Source organism: Chelmon rostratus, chromosome 10, assembly GCF_017976325.1.
Source record: "Chelmon rostratus isolate fCheRos1 chromosome 10, fCheRos1.pri, whole genome shotgun sequence".
Lineage (NCBI taxonomy): Eukaryota > Metazoa > Chordata > Actinopteri > Chaetodontiformes > Chaetodontidae > Chelmon > Chelmon rostratus.
In genome coordinates, this window is record NC_055667.1 from 9,754,312 (window position 1) to 9,776,628 (window position 22,317).

Below are 22,317 nucleotides of genomic sequence, written 5' to 3' on the forward strand. Positions count from 1 at the left end.
AACAGCGTAATGGTCCACACAGCGCCGGAGTGAGACGCTCAATAAAAACCACCTGTTACCAAACTCAGTCTGGTTCCGCAACAGAACACAGGCGGTCAGGCTCACTGTGTGTTTTTAAGGGATTGCAAAATGTGACTTAAATTGATGCATCCAGATGTTGCACTTATTTCCCGCCCGTGAACGCAAGGTTGTTTCCAGTACTAATTAAAAAAGGCTAACTACGCATGGTAGTACGGACCTGCAGGGTGAACCACTTAACCTGAAGTAATGTGTCACTCCTCATCCCCTCTTCTCAAATCTTAACCAAATTCTGCAACGCCAAAATCCACAACTATTCCTGACAACTTTTCTCTCCTCCACACATGACGAGGAAGCCTGATCTTGATCCGGTCGCGCATGTAATCACGCGCTGAGATTATTGCTCCAGGTCTTCCTGCTGGAAAAAAAAAACGCTCGGCTCGCGTGCCAGATGTGGGGTTGTTTTCCAGCTGGGGATCTGTTGCTTCTCCACAAGTAGCCTTTCTTCCCTTAGCGACACAGCTCGGTTGGATGGTACGTTCACAACAACAGGCTCGACGGATTAACTCTTTGGCTGCTGGCGGAGGCTGGCGCATTATTGAACCACTCCCTCTCATCAGACTGAGAGGATGGGCTGATGAAGTGTGCGTGTAGGAGAGATGGAGATGAGGACAATATCTCAGGTGTTTCGTCAACCCTCGATTTACTTTTTTCTAAAAAGCGTACATATTTTGCATATTGAAGTCTGGGTCATCATGGGAACATGCTGGCCTGCCCAACATTTACACAGACAAAAAGGAGACCTGTAGTAAAAGGTATAAACAGCACTGAGCACAACATGTGAACTGAATATGGTATTATTTACACACGATGACTGATGGAGAAGTACTACAGAAGAAGTGGACAAAAACAGCGACAGGACGTGCAAAGACAGCCACCGAGACTGACCTCTTCAATTTGGCCATTTCATCACTCTTCATATAAGGATTAATGTTAACGAGGACCTTCAGCAGTCAGCTGAAAGATCCAGAAAGATGGGATTTCACTGTCTTTTCCAGGAGTACACCGAGATTATCGTTTTTATTAAGCGACTACTAAGTGTGGTCCAACAGGTAGCTTTGAGTCCTCCAGTGTGTTTACCAAACTCATGTGTTGCTGACACCAACTAAGATTGCCACCTAGTGGATCCTTCAGTGAACTACAGGTTCAACGAGCCACTGAGGATGATCGTTTGATGATTATCAGTGGTGGAAGGAGTGCTCACTTGCTTAAGGAAAAGTAGTAGTTCCACAATGTAAATTACTTTGTCACAAGTCAAAGTACTGTATTTAAAATATTACTTAAAGAGGAACTTTTTACACACCAAAGTCTGTTTACAGGTTAGTATTAACACTAATAGTCACTGCTTATTTGAAAAACAAGTTGTATTAAATTCTTTTCAGGTTCCAGAACGAGCTGTGCGAACTCTGATAAATGTTTTGAAGACTCAGCTTGGGAAAATGAAATAAATGTGGGCGTGTGGACATAGAAAGGAGTTATCTTACCAGACCTCTGTGGTCCGCTCCACATCTCTGCTTGAGGCCAGAGGCTACATTAGCTAGCCGCTACTAGCATAACAAACCCGAAACCCCGCTGAACTGTCGGCGGTCGAGTTGCATTGTGGGTAATGTACACGCCAGGTTTTAACAAGGAAGTAGAGTGCGTGGAATAAAAGAAATCTCTGGTTTGCTGCTTCGATTTTTGTACGTTTTTTTTCTTAAACCATCTATCGTCAGTCCGAAAAAAGTATAATACTGAATCGATGAAGAACTGAAGAACGTAAATTATTATTATTATTATTATTGTTGTTGTTGTTGTTGTTGTTGTTGTTGTTGCATGCATGTAATAATGTATAAAGTGTTGACAGAAAAAACTCATTATGTAGTGTGGACCCTGTCAGTTTATATTTATGTATATGTATAATATACAATAATATAATAATAATACAATAATAATATGTATATATCATCGATTTGTTACCACTGAGGATATGTAAAATGTAAGCCCCTGTACACCTATAGTACACCCACACAGGTTTTTTTCACTAATGTTATATAATTAGGCCTCTTCTTAGCACTCTGTGGCCCACTGCTCTTGATAGACCTCACCATACAGAGCATGGTGACATCACATAATCCCCAGTATGCCTCCACCCAACCTACACTTGACAAGAGAGCTAATCAGTCAGAATAATTGAAAACACTTGTATGCTGATGTGCAGAGCCTTTAATTAACAAAGTTAATAATAGGCCTGATAAATGTAGTGGAGTATAAGTATAATTTATTTTGAACATTGTTTTCTCTTGAAATTAAAGCATAGCGATAGAGTTGTACTTTTTAAAGTGTTTTAATTATGACATTTCAAGAAAAAATCAGTGAAATTACATTTTTGTTATCAAGCAACAGTGATACGGACAAAGTATTCCTGTAAACAAAATAGTGACTCCCATGTTTTTAGTCCACTTCTTCAATAGTGGGGCCTGTAGAGCTGCCCCCTGCCTGGCTGCCGCAGCTTCCTGACTGTGCTGCTCCCTGATACAACTTGGTCACAATTGGCTTGCACACCTTCTCTAGTTCATTCTGCTGATGCTCATACTCGTCTTTCTCTGCTAGCTGGTTGTTCTCCAGCCAGGAGATCACCTGGTTGCACTTGTCAATGACCATCTTTCTTTCCTCCTCGCTAATCTTTCCTTTCATATTCTCATCCTCGACACTGCTCTTCATGTGGTAGGAGTATGACTCCAATGAGTTCTTTGCTGCTATCTTATCCCTCTGCATGTCGTCCTCAGCCTTGTACTTTTCAGAGTCCTGCACCATCCGTTCAATCTCCTCTTTGCTGAGGCGGCCTTTGTCATTAGTAATGGTGATTTTGTTTTCTTTGCCAGTGCTTTTGTCGACAGCAGACACATTCAGGATGCCATTGGCATCGATGTCGAAAGTTACCTCCACCTGCGGTACACCTCGGGGAGCAGGAGGGATACCTGTGAGCTCAAATTTACCCAGGAGGTTGTTGTCCTTGGTCATGGCTCTCTCACCCTCATACACCTGAATCAGCACACCTGGCTGGTTGTCTGAATATGTGGAGAAGATCTGGGTCTGCTTTGCCGGGATGGTGGTGTTTCGTTTGATTAGAGGCGTCATAACTCCACCTGCAGTCTCAATGCCCAGAGACAGGGGAGCCACGTCCAGCAGCAGCAGATCTTGGACGTTCTCAGAGGTGTCACCCATGAGGATAGCAGCCTGGACTGCTGCACCGTAGGCCACAGCTTCATCTGGGTTGATGCTCTTGTTCAGTTCTCTGCCATTAAAGAAGTCCTGCAAGAGCTTCTGGATTTTGGGAATTCTTGTGGAGCCACCAACCAGGACGATTTCCTGGATCTTGGACTTATCCAGCTTGGCATCTTGCAGGGCTTTCTCAACTGGCTCCAGTGTTCCCCTGAAGAGCTCAGAGTTTAGCTCCTCAAAGCGTGCCCTTGTGATGGAGGTGTAGAAGTCGATGCCCTCAAACAGAGAGTCGATCTCAATGCTGGCCTGGGTGCTGGAGGACAGGGTCCTCTTCGCTCTCTCACAAGCTGTACGCAGCCTCCTCACTGCTCTCTTATTTTGGCTGATGTCCTTCTTGTGTTTTCTTTTAAATTCCTCTACAAAGTGGTTGACCATCCGGTTGTCAAAGTCCTCCCCACCAAGGTGTGTGTCTCCCGCGGTGGCCTTCACCTCAAAGATGCCGTCCTCAATGGTTAGAATGGAAACGTCAAAGGTGCCTCCACCAAGATCAAAGATGAGCACGTTGCGCTCTCCTCTTCTACCTTTATCCAGGCCGTAGGCAATGGCTGCTGCTGTTGGCTCGTTGATGATCCTCAGAACATTCAGTCCAGAGATCACCCCGGCGTCCTTGGTGGCTTGCCTCTGGGAGTCATTAAAATAAGCTGGGACTGTGATTACTGCATTTGACACCCTCTGTCCCAGGTAGGCCTCTGCAATCTCTTTCATTTTAACCAGGACCATGGAGGAGATTTCCTCAGGGTAGAAGGCCTTAGTCTCCCCTTTATACTCCACCTGGACTTTCGGCTTTCCGCTATCACTGATCACCTTGAAAGGCCAGAGCTTCATGTCGGACTGGACAATGTAGTCGTTAAACTTTCTCCCAATGAGCCGTTTGGCATCAAAGATTGTATTGGTGGGGTTCATGGCAACCTGATTCTTGGCAGCATCTCCAATGAGCCGCTCTGTGTCAGTAAAGGCCACATAGCTGGGAGTGGTCCTGTTGCCCTGATCGTTGGCAATGATCTCCACTTTACCATGCTGGAAAACCCCGACACAAGAATAGGTGGTGCCCAGATCAATGCCAATAGATATTCCCTTAGCTGAGGACATCTTGCTTGTTGCTTTAGAGGTCCTATAAAAAATAGGGGAACATCATGACATTATTTCTATGCTACATATAAAACTGCATCAATCACTGAAACTGAAATCACTCCAAATTACTTGACTATTGAAGTCAGTAATACTGATAAAACGTTTGCTGTGCCATCTCTCATTTTTATATCAAACACGTATGTTAGAGGTTCAGCTTCAACTGACTGCAAAACCCCATCATTATTAGTTATGCTCTGCTGAGCAGACTGTTTCATGGCACAAGTTTAATCTAATGAAATTGCTCCACTATGGAAATATAAATAAATAATTATGGTAATAAATGGTTACACTTATCAATTTGATTTATGTAGTCCCCAAATTATTTTTTTTCTATTTTCAAGTAATTTTAACACATTTTCTATAATTAGATACTCAAATTCAACAGTTTCGGTAATGTGCTGTGGAATTAACTTCTTACCATCATTAATAAAGACATAATATAAGAGAGGACTGATGCATTAGTAGTTGTAAATTTTAATGACATCTTTGAGTGGATTGAAATGATGCCCCAGGATGCATCCTACACCACACAGATATGTTGTAGCAGAAAGAAGTCTGCACTGATGTTTCCATTCAGATTAATTTAACCACAATCGGATAATGAATCGCTACTTACTTTCAGTGATAATCTCTGTTGCTCAAAGCTGTCAAATGATCTCAGCAAAGTCTCTTAGACTAGTTTCCTTGGTGTCTTGAGCTTTTTCCTCTCTGTGGTTCTTCTTGAACTAATGCCCGGACTGACTCAGGCCCATTGCTTATATAGTTATAACCAAGTTTCCAGAACACTCCCCCCCTCCCACCCCCCACCAAGCTCAGTGACTCAACTGTTAATATTAGCAACTAATGCAGCTGGCCTGGTGCGAGAGAGCCGGTGAATATTCCAGAGCGGGACAGCAGCCTGACGCTCGGCCAGCAGGGCTGATTTCGAGGGATCACAATGCAGTGAATGTAGCTGTAAGGCTCATGTGGATGGTTGGTATGTGGAAGAGTTAGCAGCAAGTTTATCCCCAAAAACCACTGACCTAAAGAATCTTCACGCTTTCATTCTCTGGTTTCATTTTACTTGATACGAACACATCATATTAAAGTTACTTTTCTCTGTTAAAAGAACTAGCTTTATTGCTGATTTAATGCATTCTGTTACATACATAAAATACACCTATGCATTTTGATCACATGAAATATTACTTTAGGTGACCCCGTTGGATCAAATTAAGACAACGACAATCATATGGCAAACATTATGTCTAATATTCTTTTCTCAACACATAGCTCATACATTAGAATTACAATTAATACCAGAAGCAGTGGAAGGAAGACATTAAATGTACCACTAATAGATGTGGTTTTACAAAAGAGGAATGTTCATTTAATTAAGGTCAGTGCTGATATCCACGTGTAAATGATTTAGAAGGCACATTCATACCATGGCCTGAAAGGTATTATCCAGTCAGAACACTTGACAGCCGACCACGCTGCTCTTCAGTCTGACAGATCTCAGCCAGAATGTGTGTGAGCAAATGGAAACTCGGTTTTAAATGAGGGAAGTCATAGTTTCATAGTTTGAAAATGTCTCACTGGCTCCTTCAGCCCAACATTTTCAATAGTTCCTTTTTTAAGAATATAGCCTGTTATCTTGGACATACAACATCTTAATGTGTTGTTGGCACATTAAACATCCCTTTTGGTTTGGTATGGTGAGTGTTTCATGCCAACAGCATGAGGATGGAATGTAAAATGCACTCAGCCTTTCGCAGGCTATTATAAAGTCTTAAAATAAACAACATTGGGTCATAGTGTTTATGTAACAAGTGCTATATTTCATCACTGTACTTGTAATGAAGAGCATGACTGGATGTTACCTTTTAGGGCGTGTATGCAGATACCATTCATTAGTATTCAACGCATGTACAACAGACGTTTCTAAAATCATGTACATTGTAATTCAGAGTTTGCTTCGGCTTAGCCCAAACCCTGGCGCATGGAATGTACTAATAAAATCTTTAATGTCACTGTCAGACAAAACATAACTGTCCCATTCTTCTGGCCATCGTTTGGCACTGTGCGTAGGGTAAACAAACAAATCAACAAGTTTGTGATCCAGTAACAGAAGCATTAGCAACTAAACAAGTACATACACTTGAAAGCATGCAAGCAGGCCTTTCTTTTAAACACGTGACAAGACATATAAAATGTTAGTTGGTTATACATCGTATGTTTCCTACAAGTCTTACTCTTATGTTTCATATGGAACGCCATGTTTGAAGTGCTATTAATAAGTTACATTCAGCATAAGTAAAATAATTCCTCCATTTTGTAGCAATTTAGAAAATAAAATAGATATCTCTGTTTATCCCAGGGCAACTGTGTGTTGAGGATAACACCATCAGTCAGACAGTCTTGTTAATACCTGTGAACAAATTGCAGTGTTATTGTCCACATGTGACTTTGATCAGTTGATTACACCACACTAAATATGGGAAAATATAGGAAATGCTAAACAACCAAAGATTGAAACCTACCTGTAATAATTCGGTTTGAAGGGGCCATTCTTGTTGAGGCCCATGTACTTGGCCTGTTCATCAGAAAGTTCTGTCAGGTGGGCATCAAAGTTTGGTAGGTGCAAACTGGCCACATACTCATCTGGAGGAGAGAGATTGAAATCTAGAGCACACTGACTGGAGAGATGTTCATTGGATGGTGTCATTTTTAGGTCTAGTCACAAGGTGGCAACAATGAGCAACACAAATAAAGTAGGCCTTCGAAATTGGCTTATATTATAACGTTATATGATCCTTCTCATACTAAATCTATAGTCAAAGCAAAGCAGATTTGTCAGTGTGCTTTTTTCTTACCCATCTTCTTGGGCAGGAGATACACATCCTGTTTGTAACGCCCTTCTGGAGCATTGAACAACTCGATCAGGGCCAGGGCCTACAGACAACACAGACCACACAATGGTTGTAAGGCACATGAGGACTACCAGAAAACTGCATCTTAACTACAGAAGACGGGGTGGTGTGAGGAAAAAGTGTCTGTGAAGGGCTCGTCACAATGGGCCAAACTACTGACCTGAGTTGTAGCAGTGATGGACAACACAAACGTAGGCACTGTGGAGCAGCTCAGATTTAAGAGGCGACCCTGAGAAATTACAGAGAAAAGGTATGAGCTGCACTGTAGAAACGAGTTATACACAGACACAACTGAAGCAATAGCAGGAACAACACGAAAAGCCTTTTTATATTTGGGTGGCCGTAAGTTCTCCTATATGCTTGGAAAGAGAGTGGGGGAGGCGAGGGGTATTAAGTTGGCTGTAACCTCATGGCTGGATGCCACTCAATCCTTCACACTGTTTCTTTATTTGTGGTGTTAAAAGACATTAAGTGTGGTAAAAGTCATCTCAAGCTTCACAGTTTAGAGTGCAGAGGGACGTTACCTCTGCAAGCAGAACAACCCTCTTTCCGTCGGGCCAGATGATGTGGTCAACCTGAGAGCGCACCCTCTCCCAGGTCAGCTCAGGGCTGCGCAGACTGGCCTGAGGGCATAAAAGACGGGTCAGTCCTACAACTGCATGACAAACTGAAATAGATTGCAGGTAAAAGAACAAAGCTGAGAGGATTTAGTGCAACAAAAAGGGTATCATTTATTTTTCATATCATGTCCATGAAGAAAAGCACATCAAGAGAAATCAAAGTAAGATTAGAACATAAAAGCACAAGATGTACTGGATATAACTGGAAATGTACATAAGTGTTAGATGTGTAAAGATCAACCACAGACTGACTTGACTAAATATAAACAGATGGAAGCAATTTTAAGATACTGTGTTTTGAAATATTTTGCCTGAAAAAATTAGGCTGAAAGAATACAGAAGTAAATCTATCCGCTAAGTGTGAATATGGTATTTTACAAAGAGTTTTCATTTAAGGACAATGATAATGTTTTGCATACTTTAGTACAGATGGTTATCTATAGATCACATGGCCAATACTGTATGCAAGGAAACCGGAAACAACCACAGGCACAATCAATGAAGGCAAGAAAGCCAAAAGTGTCTGGTGTGATGTGTTTGAATTTTGTTGGACTTGCGTTGAAGCTCGCAGCGGTGACACACACATCTACAGAACAATCACACAATACAAATGCACACATTACCACATCGATCTCAGTATTGGAGTGTCCCATGTTGCAAACGATGCAGCCATTCTTCATTCGGTCGAGCTGTTCTCTGGTAACGACATTCTTGTTGCCTATATTAAAAAATACAATTAATTAGAGAACAGTAATTGTTTTGTGTAAAAATTATCATTGTAGAAGGTCACAAAAATAGAAACAACTGTTTCTGTAATCTGGGACTACTGCTATCTGACTAGCACACTAACTCAGCATTCAGATGAAACATCTATTTTTGACCCGGAGACATAAACTGGGATTTTTAAATGAGGCGTGCATTTGTTTGCTGGAATCACTGATTATCAAAGCAGAAGTAATGGATGTCGCTGCATGGGGCACAGTACCAGTGCAAGTTATCACCACGTCCATCTGGCGGATGACCTCGCTCAGCTTGACCACGCGGAAGCCGTCCATGCTGTGTGGATGCACGCGGGGAGATATTTCCATCAGATTAAGCAGCACAAACACAGCAAACACGACTTGAAACAAATGGTGATAATAAATTGACTTTCTGGTATTATCACCATCAGCATGGAGACAAGAGCACAACATTAACTGACGGATCAGCGCTGGCTGGCGATGGTTAGCGACTCACCATGCCTGCAGGGCGCAGATGGGGTCAATCTCTGTGATGCACACAATGGCTCCGAGGGCCTTTAGAGCAGTGCAGCAGCCTTTGCCCACCTACACACCGCAGGAATTATAAAATACATGTAAACAGACCTGCTGCACCTGCGAACATTCGCCCATCAAAAGTGAGATTTTTTTTTTAAATCAGAGAATGATTCACCTCTCCGTAACCACACACGACAACTTGTTTGCCTCCAAACATTATATCTGTGGTCCTCTTCAAGCTGGCAGAGACAAGCACAAGGACACACACTTTAATCCATCTGCACGACTCCAATATAGAGACTCTTCACGCTATGAAAGAAAGAAAAGCTGCCGTGACACGTTCGCCATGGCGAGCTGGATGATTAGCTCTCCTCACCCATCCAAGATAGATTCGCGGCAGCAGTAAAGGTTGTCAAATTTCTGCTTGGTGACGGAGTCGTTCACATTCATGGCAGGGACGCACAGCTTGCCAGCCTTCGATAACTGGTACAATCTGAGGGGATGCGGGGGGGACATGTTCAGGCAGATACGCACACACACAAACTGAGCTGCACTACTGTGTGACCTTCTACTTTCCAGAGCGTCTGGGTAATTGATTCCATTGAGAGTTGCACATGCACAGCTGCTGTGACCTGCGGTGGAGCTCTGTCATGTTTCTCAAATAGGCTCCAGCCAAATTAGGCCAGTGACCTTTTCAATCTACAGCGCAAGTGTGTATTGATACTACTGTGACTTATGTAACTGCTTTTGATACTGCATGTACTGACACAGTATGCACATCATTCAACTGGAAGCTTAGTTTCAGTTCAGTTCAGCTCCATCTAGAGGACAGAGTAATAGTAATAACAAGTGGTACAACAGTGGGTCTCACTGGGTTGAATATCTTAGTTTAATATCTATAAATGCAGTCTGGTAATCAGCAGTCACATGTTCAAGCTTTCTGACAGTAATTGGGATATATACATTAAGAACGGGGGTTGAAAAAATACTACTAAATGTCATAAAGCCTAACATGATCCACCTATGTTTTGCAAATCCTAAATCCTACATTATTTAAGTGTTAACATTGTCGTCTCGTTCTGTTCAGTTCAGGTTATCTCAGCATGACCATAAAATCAGTGCCCGGGCTTTAATCGATAGTAATAACTCCAAAATACTGTCAGTCTTTATTATTCTTCATTAGCCTTTTATTATTGATAGTCCATTACAGGCCATCATAAGCTGTGCAACACAGAAGTCAATGCTGTAATTCATTGGGGGCTAAAAGAGAAATTTTATTCTTATATTTCTGGTCATCATTGGCAACAGTCATGACCAAAGCCACCACCCATCTCTACTTCACTGTCTCCAAAATGGTGGCCAAAATTACAAAAACAGGGACAAGGTGTACATAAAACTCCGCCCAAACTGATCAAACCTAAGCCCCATCTCACCTGTGCACTCCAGTGACACTCTCCTCCACGATGCCCCGGACCTTCTTGAAGACGCTGGGATACTTCTTGTACACCCAGTGGGTTAAGTCTCCACCATCGTCCAATATCTGAAAAAAAAAAAAAAAACACAGCAGAGTTGACAGCATGAAAGATAACCTCCATCCCATGATCTATGTTAGCACAGTAGAGCCCAGATTAAATTTATCACAGGATTGTCAGGTTGATACCATATTGGCCTGCCAGCCCTCCGTGTTGACACAGCGATCGATGCACCACCAGAAGTCGTCCTCTGACTCACCCTTCCATGCAAACACAGGTACCCCTGCAGGACACAAAACACACACACTTAATGGTGAAGACAGACAGCAGAGGAGAAGAGGACTGGCCAGCTGCATGAGCAACAGGTCCATTAGAGCTGCATTACACAGTGAAAGGACATGCACGGACTGGTGGCTTTTAAAACGGGGGCTAATCCAACTTTACTTTAACACAATATGTTTCAAAACAAAATAGAAAATACATGCAACAACATTATTTAATGCATTGCAGACACCAATGAAGGTTAATATATAGGCCTATAATTATCTAATTTTTAGCCAACATAAACCTTGGTTGATAGCCATCATGTTATTAATATGGAAGGTAATGCAGTTAAGTTACTTTTAAAGGTTATTCAATTGTCAGAAATACATGCTTTATATCTAATGCTGATCCACAAATCATGACAAATCTTAGTAATTCAGTGATGTGCACTATGTCACAAGTCCTTCATGAGCTGACTCTCTGATGAGATTTAGTTGGATGACAGCATTTCACATGTAACGCCTTAGAGAGGAAAGCATCTTACCCATTTCAGCAAGAGCAGCAGCCACCTCATTCTGAGTGGAGTAGATGTTACAGGCGGTCCAGCGACACTGGGCCCCGAGGGCCACCAAAGTCTCAATCAGGACCTGAGAGGGAACGATGGAACATACAGATAGGTAAACAGCTAGCAGAGGTGGAGAAGAGAACAATCAGAGTGATCTGCAGCGAACAGGATGAGAGGACGTACCGCTGTCTGAGCAGTGATGTGGGTGCAGCCCACTATCTTCGCCCCAGCCAGCGGTTTCTCCCCCTGGGCTCTCTTCCTCAAGGAGATCAGGGCGGACATGTCTGCAGAGGAACAGATTGAGCAAAAGTCAGTGGAAGCTGAAAGGACATAAAGGTCAGGCTTTGTTTTGGGGGGGAGAAGAATGGTGGAGCATTGTGAGAACAAAAATCAGCCCCTTCTACATGGTGGATATGCAGTAAATGGCTGTAAAACGGAGACTGATTAAACAACAATGTCCACAACAGCTGTTGCTGCCCAGGCTCTGAGCCTGAAGAAGACCTGTCCGCCACTCACGCCTATGTACCACTCACATGGGCAATGTAAACAGCCAGAGAGACCGAAGAGAGCGGAGGTGATTTGTACAAACACACACACACACACAAAACAAAAACGTCTGAGTTGGGAGAAGAGGAATCAAAAGGAGAAAATAAGTAACAAGCAGTGAATAGACCTGAGAGAAAGAAGTGCGATCATGTTTCCAGAATCATACTGAACCAGCCCCAGCCTCGGGTCACAAACGATTTTGAAATCAGGAGACGACCTTTATCAAATAGTGTCTGAGGAGCAAAACCGATGCCACACGATACGAGTCTGGGAACAAAGTCACAGCAGGTAGCACAAAGCTCTCTTTGTATCGATGGTAATGATCAGTCTCTCATCTGACTGGATCACAATGAAATTAGAGAAAAAACAGCCTTTAAGATTGATGATACATGAGTGCCTCTCATGACAGTATTTACTGCTAAAAACATAGTGTGCTTGACTGAATAATCCAGAAAGGATCCATCATTATGTGATAAAAAAAAAATGTATGTATCGAACTGGGGAAAATAAATGAACAATGTTTCCTCGAGGTCAGAAATACCTTGTTCTGCAATTTCAATTTCACGGCGGCCAAATTCGGCCTGCTTGATGTTCTTCACACAGAAGTCACTGCTGCCGTGAGTGTTGACCTGGGCTTTGTCCCGGGGGGAGGTCTCATCATCGGAGCTGTCGGTGTAGGACGCAGCTGGGAAATGGAGAACACAAAAGGTCGCTATTGTGGGAAAGCATGCAAAAGAGCCAATTATGAAATATACACTTCAAATCCATTGTGCATAGGGTGAAGCTTGTGTGTGTGTTTCCTGTGCGTGTGTATACTCTGCATACATGTGTTTATTACAAACAAGTGTACTTGTGTGTACAGTCAGACTGACAATGGGTGGATTGTTGACATTTAGAAGTTGGCGAAAAGTTTTTTTTTTTTAACATAATCACATAATATGAACAACTTTTTTTTTTATTCAGACTAAGATTGAAACTAGGCAGTGTATTTTACAAAATAAACAATGTTCGGGTTACAGCTGTTCATATTAACTTTGACTGCATGTTTTTATTATTTAATGTTGGCTAATTTCAACACCAGGGGACAAGCGAATATGATGACAGGACCGTTTCATTTCATGTATCATTTTTGGTTTACATGAGTAATTGTGTAGCTAAAACACCAGATTATGTTGAAAATCAAGCATTTTTCAAGGAGCATATTGAAATTCAAGCATATTCCTAACCTTGAAAACATAACAGTTAAAATCAAACCTTTTCCAGACTTTCAAGAGTTCGTATGAAGTCTGAATGTTCCTAAATTATTTCTTCATTTCTGTGGTAAAATTTCTTATTAGTTATAAGGGTTTATCAGCTCACCTGCACTTATGTCTGTTTATGTGCTTCTATGCAATGATGTAAGCTTATACGTGCTGCTCTTGTTGATGGGTGTACATACTTCATTCCAAAAGATGATATAAGGACTTTAAATATTAAATTCATCAGTCAGATTTTCAGATGAAAAAAACAAACCATTACTATGAACATTTGAGAGTCGAGGTCTCACAACGACCTTGAATCTCAACAGCAGCCACTTTTAATTACTGTCAGCGGGTAAAAATACAGTTCCAGCTTCATCATCTCATGGAAACTTTGAGGTACCTGAGCTGTAGCTGTCTGTGGAGGACTGCGAGATGGACCGAGACAGGGAGCGGCGGCCCGCCTTGGTGGGGTACTTGCTGAATTCTTGTTTGTCCTCTGTGTTAGCGAACTGGATCTGGAGAGGACCAGAACAAAACGGCACACAATGTAAACATAAAAGCTGCTGAAGTGTCAACAGTGACACCAGCGGAGGGACAAAGCGTACCATCATCTTCACGCATTCACAGCGATGACACTTGTTATTTGTTTAGGTAATTTTTTCTCGCTCTTTTGGTTTATATTTGGACTCATTTCACTGTTTCAGCAACTAAAGCTGTCCTTTCAAAGGTAAATCAGTAAATCGCAGGTGGATCAGGAAGAAGGGAGCTGAAGACTATTTTTAGATGCTCCCTCCTGCTCTGTGATTTATGCTTTGTTCAAATACACAGGCTTCGGTTGTTGCTGTGGTTCATCGTGTCAACCCGACCCTTCAAAGGGCCCAAGATCAAAGACCTGGAAACACATAAAGTGGATCAGCACAGCTAGCTTGGCTATTTTCTAGACTAGCCTTTAACAGAAGATTAAAGTCTCAACTGTCCAGTCTTTAGAGTCACTGTACAGCACCACAGTTGATGCAATATTTTAATATCATCTCATTCACATAGTAAATAAAAGCCAGTGTGTGGTGTGAATCTGGCTCTATTTAGGGACTGGCAAGCTACAGTAAGACTTAGGATCTGACAAATCCACTAAGTGTCATTTTAACACCCTGAAACTGTAACAGTCAGGCTGCGCCAGCACACAGTCAATTATCAGCGTTAGAAACACCAGAGACTGAGCTCTGAGGTCCTTTAGTAAACTGGGTTACTCAGGTCTGTGAGGAGTTACTGGTTCGAGTCCAGCAGATCATACTAAATACAATAATTACAAATGTAGAGCAGCCAAGACACAATCCCAGCCTAAATGCAGAATACTGCACTTTCACATACGTAGAAGTCCAGGTGGGCTGCAGGCTGTGGCTGTAGCTCCTGTTTTGCTTACAAGAGACTGTTTCTTAACAGGAAGATGAGTTGCTCAGCACTTTACTTAAATAGGAAGTCTGCAGGTGGGTTTCAGGTCTAAACCTCATGATGTCATGGCTGTGACTTTCACTGATCTGTTCCCATTTAAGACTCAGTATCACATCTGGACAATGATGTGCACTTGCTTTCTGATGCAAGATGGTTAAGTATAAACATTATGGTGCAAAAAGGAAAACCATCGCCTTTCCAAGAAACTCCACTGCGGTCTCAGTGGCGAGTGGGACGGCTCAAATCCAACCTCATACTGATGTTGTGCCTCTTGTCGTTCTCACAACTCTGTATCATGTCACAACATTGTATAATGTCATGCAATCGAGGGGCAGACTTTTGACATTCACACAATTTTTTTTATTATTTATGTTCCTTCCTTAGTGTTTCCTTTTCATGGCTGTTGAGTGAAACTGTTTTAGAGCAAGCTTTCATAATATCAATTTTGATATACTCATGGTTTGCATGTGCTTTTATGGATTGAGCATGTTCAAAGCTCATGAAACCCATTCAAAGAGCTTCTTGTCGTGTGGACTTTCTAATTCCTGACCATCTGACTTACACAAAGCATTTTCTTTAATGGCAGTGTTGGGATGCAAGCTTATATTTCATGAGAGGCGAAACGTCTTCTAAGACAAACTGACGAGGTCCAGTTGCGAACGACTGAATGCCCTAAAGCTTACAATGACCTGGATGAATGAGAATATTCACAGGCATCTTGTAGTTCACCCTCAACACTAAACATCTTCACCTTTGATTTCTACGCTCCTTTGTTCTCGTCTTATTTTAGATGTCCATAGGATGTGTTTGGACTGAAAACTAACGTGCAGGCTGGCAAAGTTGACACAACACACAGATAATAAATCCGGGAGCACATGAAAGCCGGACTACCAGCGAGCAGGGTAACATTTGAGTGTGATGGGCACCGCAAACACGGACATCAGCCTGCGACACGTCTTACAGGTAAAGCTTAGTGTTAATGATTATCACATTGAAGAGCAATCACCCGACATTAAAGCAATACGAAATGCAAATCTAACGTAGCGATGAGACGAGTGTAAGACCACCACTGAATGAACCTGGCAAGCATGACTCAGTCGCGTGGTCGTCACCACACAAACGCCAAACCAAAGCTGATTGAATGGGCTTCATATGGACACAACCAGGATAATGGGAAATACCTTAAGACAACAGTACTGCTTCTCCCTTTTATGAGACCCCATGGGTACGTTTTCACCTAAAATTTTCACCTATGACTTCCATTCTTTTAAAACTACAGAAATGGCTAAAACTGCAGTGACCGCATTCACCAAGCGTTGCTATCTCACAATCCCCTTTTCCATGTGCAGTGACACCTGGGCTTCAACAATCCACTGTGTCAGTATAAAGAAACTCAAGAAGCTTGTGAGACAGTGTGAACTCAGGAGCTCTCTGCGTGTCTCTGTTTTCACAATTGAGAGTGTGCTCCGTCTCATACACTTGCAAAATACTTCTTTTATGTTTGCTTTGCATCAGTTTGGACTCTGGAGGATTCAGCCGAGGTTCTGCACAGTCTCTTTCGTTGTTCTTCCCCCAATTCATGGGCATCTTAAAAATCAGATACTCCTCCTCTCGTGGTTACAGCATCAAGGAAAACAAGAGGTTAATCTGCTAAAGATGAATTACTCACTGTTACTTAAGACACTGTTCTGTTTCTGATACTGTTACACAGTAAACTCTCCCAGAGGTGAGCTCTGTGAATAAACCTTGGCCTTTTGAGGAGAACGCTCTACATCTCCCTGCTTTCCAGCTGAACATTTTTGTTGCAAATGAAAGAAAAACATTTCTGTGTGGGCCACATGGTTGCAAAATATGTACAATCATTCTACATAACAGTGAAAAGAAGACAGAAAACTTTAAACATGCCAAAAGTAACTCGGGCACATCTCTGTGTGGGATATGCAGTATCTTTAGGAATAAGTGTGCTGGACGAGTTCCCGGTGATGCATTAGTGGCAACTCACCCTTTCTCTCCCGTGCCCATGTTTGTGTGCCATGGCTGCCAGTCACTGCCTGCTCTCTCCAGTTTTCCAGCTTACTTCCCTGTGCCTGTGTGTCCTCTGTGTGATGGTACTAGGTGTCCCTGATGCTATTATCCCAGAACACTCCCAGGCAGAGCTGGGGGGAGGTTCCCACCTATTATCGTGATTTCTAATGGCCAACCTGGAGAGGGAGAGAGCAGTCTAGAGAGAAAGGGGAGGTTGATTCCAACTGAGCCTCTCTGTCTCTCTCGCTCTCCGGTTCTGCCCTTGACAACCAGCTGCTAAAGTCAGGTAGTTGTGTTTTATGCTTGATTTTTTTAAAGTGCTGAGAGGGCAAATGCACAAACAGATATGTACATACGCACAAACGAGAAAAAAAAAAACATGTACACACAGATTTGCTGCAGCGTTTACTTTCAGGTTCCTGATTTGGACTGCTAAATAAAAGGGGATTGACAGCAGGAATTAAACCCTGTTTCCATTAGCCTTCTGCTGCATCAATAAGCGGCCCGTCCAGTCCCATCCTACAGCTAAAAATACCCTTTCTCTCTTAGATAGCAGGCCAGGTCACAGACTTAAGCTGTGGTGTGACTGTTAAGGGTTCAGTGGAAGCCTGGCATAAGGCAAGGTTAACTACTTAGCCAGACACCACCAGCGCTCTACAGTGCCATCTAACTGAGAAGACACACAGTCTAATCCACACAGATCTTTGCATGCTGACGACTCACAGTGCTTACGTTCAACAAGTCAAAAGCAGAGGGCCTCGTCTATTTGATCTGAAGATTTAACTGAGCACAAAGAGAAAGTAAAGCAATGTTCAAGTCAAAGAAATTCCCCAGACGAATAATCAATGTATACCCTCACTGTTTTCCCTTTGGTCTGCAAAGGCGCCTGTTTAGATCAACGCATGCATGACAGATTACACAGTGTTGTTAAAAAAACATACAGTGTGCTAATCCTTCCTCCAGAACTATGTGACCTTTAGCAGAAACTATCACTGCACTTATACCATATACCTCAGTCTTCAGTAAGTATGCGTATCAAAGTAAGCCACAAGATCTTTTCTAAACAAACACAGGGGGATGCAACCCTACCATCTACAACATCTATATCACTTTGCCCCCAAAACTGCAAAACAACAAGGCAAATATTAAGAAAGCCACAACGCTTGGTGCAAATACTGTGGTTAAACTGGAGAGATCCTCTTCAAAAAAAAAGGTGGAAAATGATGAAACTAGTCAGTATGGATGTGTTATATTTCTCAGCTTATGGAGACTTTCCCCTCAATGTTAATATTGGTCACACTGTGGTACAAAAACAGCACTTTACTTGTGTGGACTAAGCTATGGCAGACTGAGTTTCAATAAACGCTAGAAAAGAAACTGTTTTTATAATAGCTAGATGGACAAAATAATGTGGATAAAACCCACGATTCAACTATCAATGAATGACTCCGACAAAAAATACATTCTGTGGGCGGGACGTGGCCCGCAGGCCGCCAGTTGACGATCACTGCCGGGGCTTTACGTTTGCATATAATTCATTGTGCTGTATGTTTTCATTCCGTCACGTAAACTTGCCAGGGCGGTGGGGGGTGGGGGGGATCTGCATATGACCTTCATGAAACTGCTGCAATAATGTTGACAGATAAACAAGATGAGATGGTGAAAAAAGGTATGAACACTTTAGAGAATCTCTGTACAACAGCCCACAGGGATGAGACAGAAATGATGATGCATGAACAAATTCACAGTGAGTGAGTCCCATTCCCAGGGGGGCGTATTGTGTAACTGCTGGATGGATTCACAGAGAGGAGGCAGAGTAGTGGTGTTCTTTGACTCACCCACCCACACACTTTCTCTCTCTCACACAGACACACTCATTTCATTTTTAATTTGTAACACTCTCTTTGTTCAATGCCACCTTTCTGTTGATCATGTGACAGCGCACCAGCCTCAGTTCAACAGTCACCCAACGCTACTTTTCCTTGCTGTGATCTGGAATTTTAATTAGTTTTATGTTGCTTCTCATTTGCGTTATTTGTTTTACTCATTCATTTGCTTCCATGCAGACAGGTGGCTCGGTTTGACACGGGGCTCTCACATTTATTCATAACACACTGCTTTGTTTTCACGAGCGGAGTGAACATTCCTACCATCCAATATGTTTTCAATCAGGCTCCCTGAGGCGACTCACGGTCCACACATTATTGCCTCGTCAGACAGGGGGTCTGAGCGAACGCTCTGAAGTCTGTGAGCCCTGCTGCTGGGAAAAAAGAAACTTGTTATTCTGATTATTTTGTCTACCTCTTGTGGACTTTCAAATCCAAAGATTCATGCAATCAAATTGCAAAGGCCGCAACATAGGCAGGACATCATTTAGAATGAACATTATTGTCTAGTATTAGTTGACAGAACTCTTATTACAGTATTAGCCCTCTAGATCACATGTTGTAGTTTTTGTTCAGGCTGTCATTGCCATTTTTAAGGCTGTTTTTTATGTGTTTGTTAGTTTATTTAACATGGACCATGCAGAAAAATATTGTTTCAAGCAATGGAAATGATGCAACATGTACAGGGGTATAATATATATGATTCTGCAGCAAACATTCATTGAGCTGTCTTTCAGTCATTGGTGGTGCTGGTCTGCATATGACTAGTTGTCTGCATCTGCAGTTTTCCTGTATACGCAAATTCAGACAACTATTACAACTTATCATGCAAATGAGTCATGTTTGTCTGAACACCAACAGTTTTTAAGGCAACATTCAGAAGTACATAAAGCCACAAACGTCCCAAATTATGCAATGAGGGAAGGGAACCATGACCATCAGAAATCACACCGCATTAAGAGGTGTGGCAACCACTCTTGCATGAGATTTAAAAATTCCATTAAGCTCAGCAGCTGTCAGTCACAAGCACTGCATATTTATTTAATGTGTCATGTAGAACCAGACAGACACTGAATTTGTGAGGCTGGTATCACAGAAGAATTCAAAATATCTGTAACTAAAAAACACAAGTACAATACATTCAAATGTATAAAAAATGAGGATATCAGGGGGACATCTGCTGCAGCTGTTGGTGTATTTACCAATACTTTTATATATCAGGCCATATTATTGACACACACTGCTGGATCATGCTCCAGCTCTTAAAATTATGACAACGTGTGCATCAATAAGGAGGCCAGCGGCTACATGTTAAAGGTCACCTTGAGGCACAGAAAAATGTTACACAATCGAGTTTGCAAACATGACAATACTGTTGTAGCAGAAAGGCCCAGAGAATTTCATCATCACCTCTGTGACACAGTCTTGACTAAAAGTGCTCAGCATAAGTGTAAAAAAAAACAAACAGTAAAATGTGAAGAGTTTTCTTTTCAACACCTGAGCATGTTAGTTCTGAGAAGCACAAAAAGAAGCCATTCACTGTGTGCTGTTAGACACGGTGCCGGGCCTGTAACCATATGAGCGGCCACCTCCGGGGACTCTTTCACTCTGATGGTCGTTATGTGTCGTTGTGTAACAGCCAAGGCATTCAAGGCCTTTTCTCACAGGTGCATCATGTGCCGCTGATTCATTTTCGCCATGTTCTTATCATGTTCCTATTACTAATTCAAGAGTGATACCACCAACACAAGGGTGGGTTTACTCGGTACACATTGATTTTCACAAATTAAATTTACACCTTCATAGAATTCAAAGCTGCGTGACAGCAATTCACAATGGATTGAAATTCTCTATAAGGCAAAGCCTGCACCTTATTAAATACCTCATACTTAGTGTGCAGGCCCCCTGTCTAAGCTCAGGTATGTCAGGGCCATGTATTTCTCTACTCTGCAGAGGCCATGAATCAGAGGTTTAAAAGCTCAACTCGGCTTTTAGTTGTTTCCTGCCTGCAGAACACTGGCATGATGCAGACATTGTGATTTAAATAAACAGGAAGGCTCCGTGAGGGCAGATTTGAACAATAATCCAGCCTTGATGAAAGCTCCATTGAAATTATATGTTGTTACCTCAGTAATAACACAGCAGACGCTGTGATTAGACATGTGAGAAAGTGAAGCAAAGCTTTTCTTTGGGGCCCAACTTCCCCCAGATTCTTTAGCTGACTGTGTCTATTTTAAGCAGTAAATAATATTTCTCATGGGGTGATGCCTCGGTGGGATGGCTCTGCATACAGTAGCTGCTACGCGTGACGCCGCATCACCACATCCACCAATGCATCACCATCATTAACCTCTCTGCTGTCAACTTGTAGGGCCGAAAATGCGGATGGTGCCCTGTGAATAGTAACAGTGCCCTGTGAATAGTAATAGTGCACCGGCTGCCCTTGCTGTGCAGCAGCGCTTCACTGCAGCACAGCGCGGATGCCTGCCTGCAGCGCGCCGGGTCTCTGTGCCCGGTGGCGTTGACTGATGGCGAGCATCACGCTTCTTACCTTCTTGACGGATTTCAGAGTGGGGACTGCGGTGAACGCTGCGGAGGGCATCTCCCCGACGTTCATGTTCACATCGCTGCTGTTCTTGCTGACAGTCATCGCCGAGTATTTCTCCGCGACGTTTTCGGTCTCTTTGACATATTTCGTGGCTTGTTTGACCTCCGCCTTGCTGTCCACAACCGAGTCGCTCATCGCATCCAGGTGGTGGTGATCCTGTTACTGGCGGGGAGGGGGGCCGGGGAATGCCGGTTCTGAGTTCGGACTAACGTTAGCTCTCTGTCTCTGGCCTTATTGCTCTCTTCGTGGCTTAAAATGAGCGAGCCGACGCTGGTAAGCCTAAGTAGCCAGCTTCAAGAGAGATTAACCCGTTTTCTAGCTTGAGTACTTTCTAAAAGAGCGGGTCGTCCGGGTGTGCTGTCATCCGCAGACAGCAACATCACTGGCAGGAGGGGGCGGTTTGTTGAGGGTGTCACCTGAGCAAGTGGGCAGTGTGTAGGCGGTGATTATCCAGTCAGAGTCGGTGCAGAGAGGGACGGAGAAATAGCCTCCACAACTCGATACTCGTAATCAAAATGGTGTTAGCCTGGGTTATTAGCTTCTACAATAATGATAATCGTTGCTACTTGTCAGACGCTTCTGTTCGCGTTGCATTTGCGTGACCGTGAGTTGAGCCTCCGAGGAGGCTGAGTGCAAGTCCCGCCTCCTTCGCTATATGATTGGCTGGCAGTGGTACTAACGTACACAATGTGCGGCGTTTGATTGGCAGAGCTTGTTTGGGACAGTAATTAACCTGGGAGGTCTGGCTCAGGGCATAACACCAAATTACTTCGTCCTGTATCTTGGAAGACTTTAATTAAACTCTGCTCCGTTGTTATCTTACTTTATAAAGCATTATTAAAATGTTACGTAACTAATTTAAATGGTCTTAAATAATTTGTTGAGAAATACTAAATTGGGTACCAGAGGACAAATGGTAACTTTCTTCTGTACTGTTGTAGAGAACAATTTTGAAGTACTTGTACTTGACCATTTCCATTTTATGCCATTTCATACTTGT

The 22,317-nt window shown here is 42.7% G+C and overlaps 2 protein-coding genes across 4 annotated transcripts; both read right to left on the bottom strand.

Annotated features, from left to right (window-relative positions):
- Positions 1–2,316: 2,316 nt before the first annotated feature.
- Positions 2,317–5,233, bottom strand: hspa1b (heat shock protein family A (Hsp70) member 1B). The gene is made up of 2 exons (XM_041945331.1): positions 5,090–5,233; positions 2,317–4,453 (listed from the first exon to the last, which is right to left on the bottom strand). Exon 2 carries the CDS (start codon positions 4,429–4,431, stop codon positions 2,512–2,514), a length of 1,920 nt encoding a protein of 639 aa, XP_041801265.1. The 5' UTR covers positions 4,432–4,453; positions 5,090–5,233; the 3' UTR covers positions 2,317–2,511.
- A 337-nt stretch (positions 5,234–5,570) lies between these two features.
- Positions 5,571–21,674, bottom strand: ahcyl1 (adenosylhomocysteinase-like 1). 3 transcript variants are annotated; one of them, XM_041945332.1, is made up of 17 exons: positions 21,261–21,674; positions 13,750–13,864; positions 12,650–12,793; positions 11,746–11,846; positions 11,542–11,644; positions 10,922–11,016; positions 10,695–10,801; positions 9,638–9,754; positions 9,437–9,500; positions 9,242–9,330; positions 8,991–9,061; positions 8,629–8,723; positions 7,910–8,008; positions 7,546–7,614; positions 7,329–7,407; positions 6,996–7,116; positions 5,571–6,883 (listed from the first exon to the last, which is right to left on the bottom strand). In XM_041945332.1, the coding sequence occupies exons 1-17, from the start codon at positions 21,450–21,452 to the stop codon at positions 6,877–6,879; spliced, it is 1,668 nt and encodes a 555-aa protein (XP_041801266.1). In that variant the 5' UTR covers positions 21,453–21,674; the 3' UTR covers positions 5,571–6,876. The 3 variants fall into 3 exon arrangements, with proteins under 3 accessions (XP_041801266.1, XP_041801268.1, XP_041801267.1); XM_041945334.1 differs by lacking the exon at positions 21,261–21,674 and adding an exon at positions 16,801–16,896; XM_041945333.1 differs by lacking the exon at positions 5,571–6,883 and having other exon boundaries at positions 6,992–7,116.
- Between the last annotated feature and the right edge of the window lie 643 nt (positions 21,675–22,317).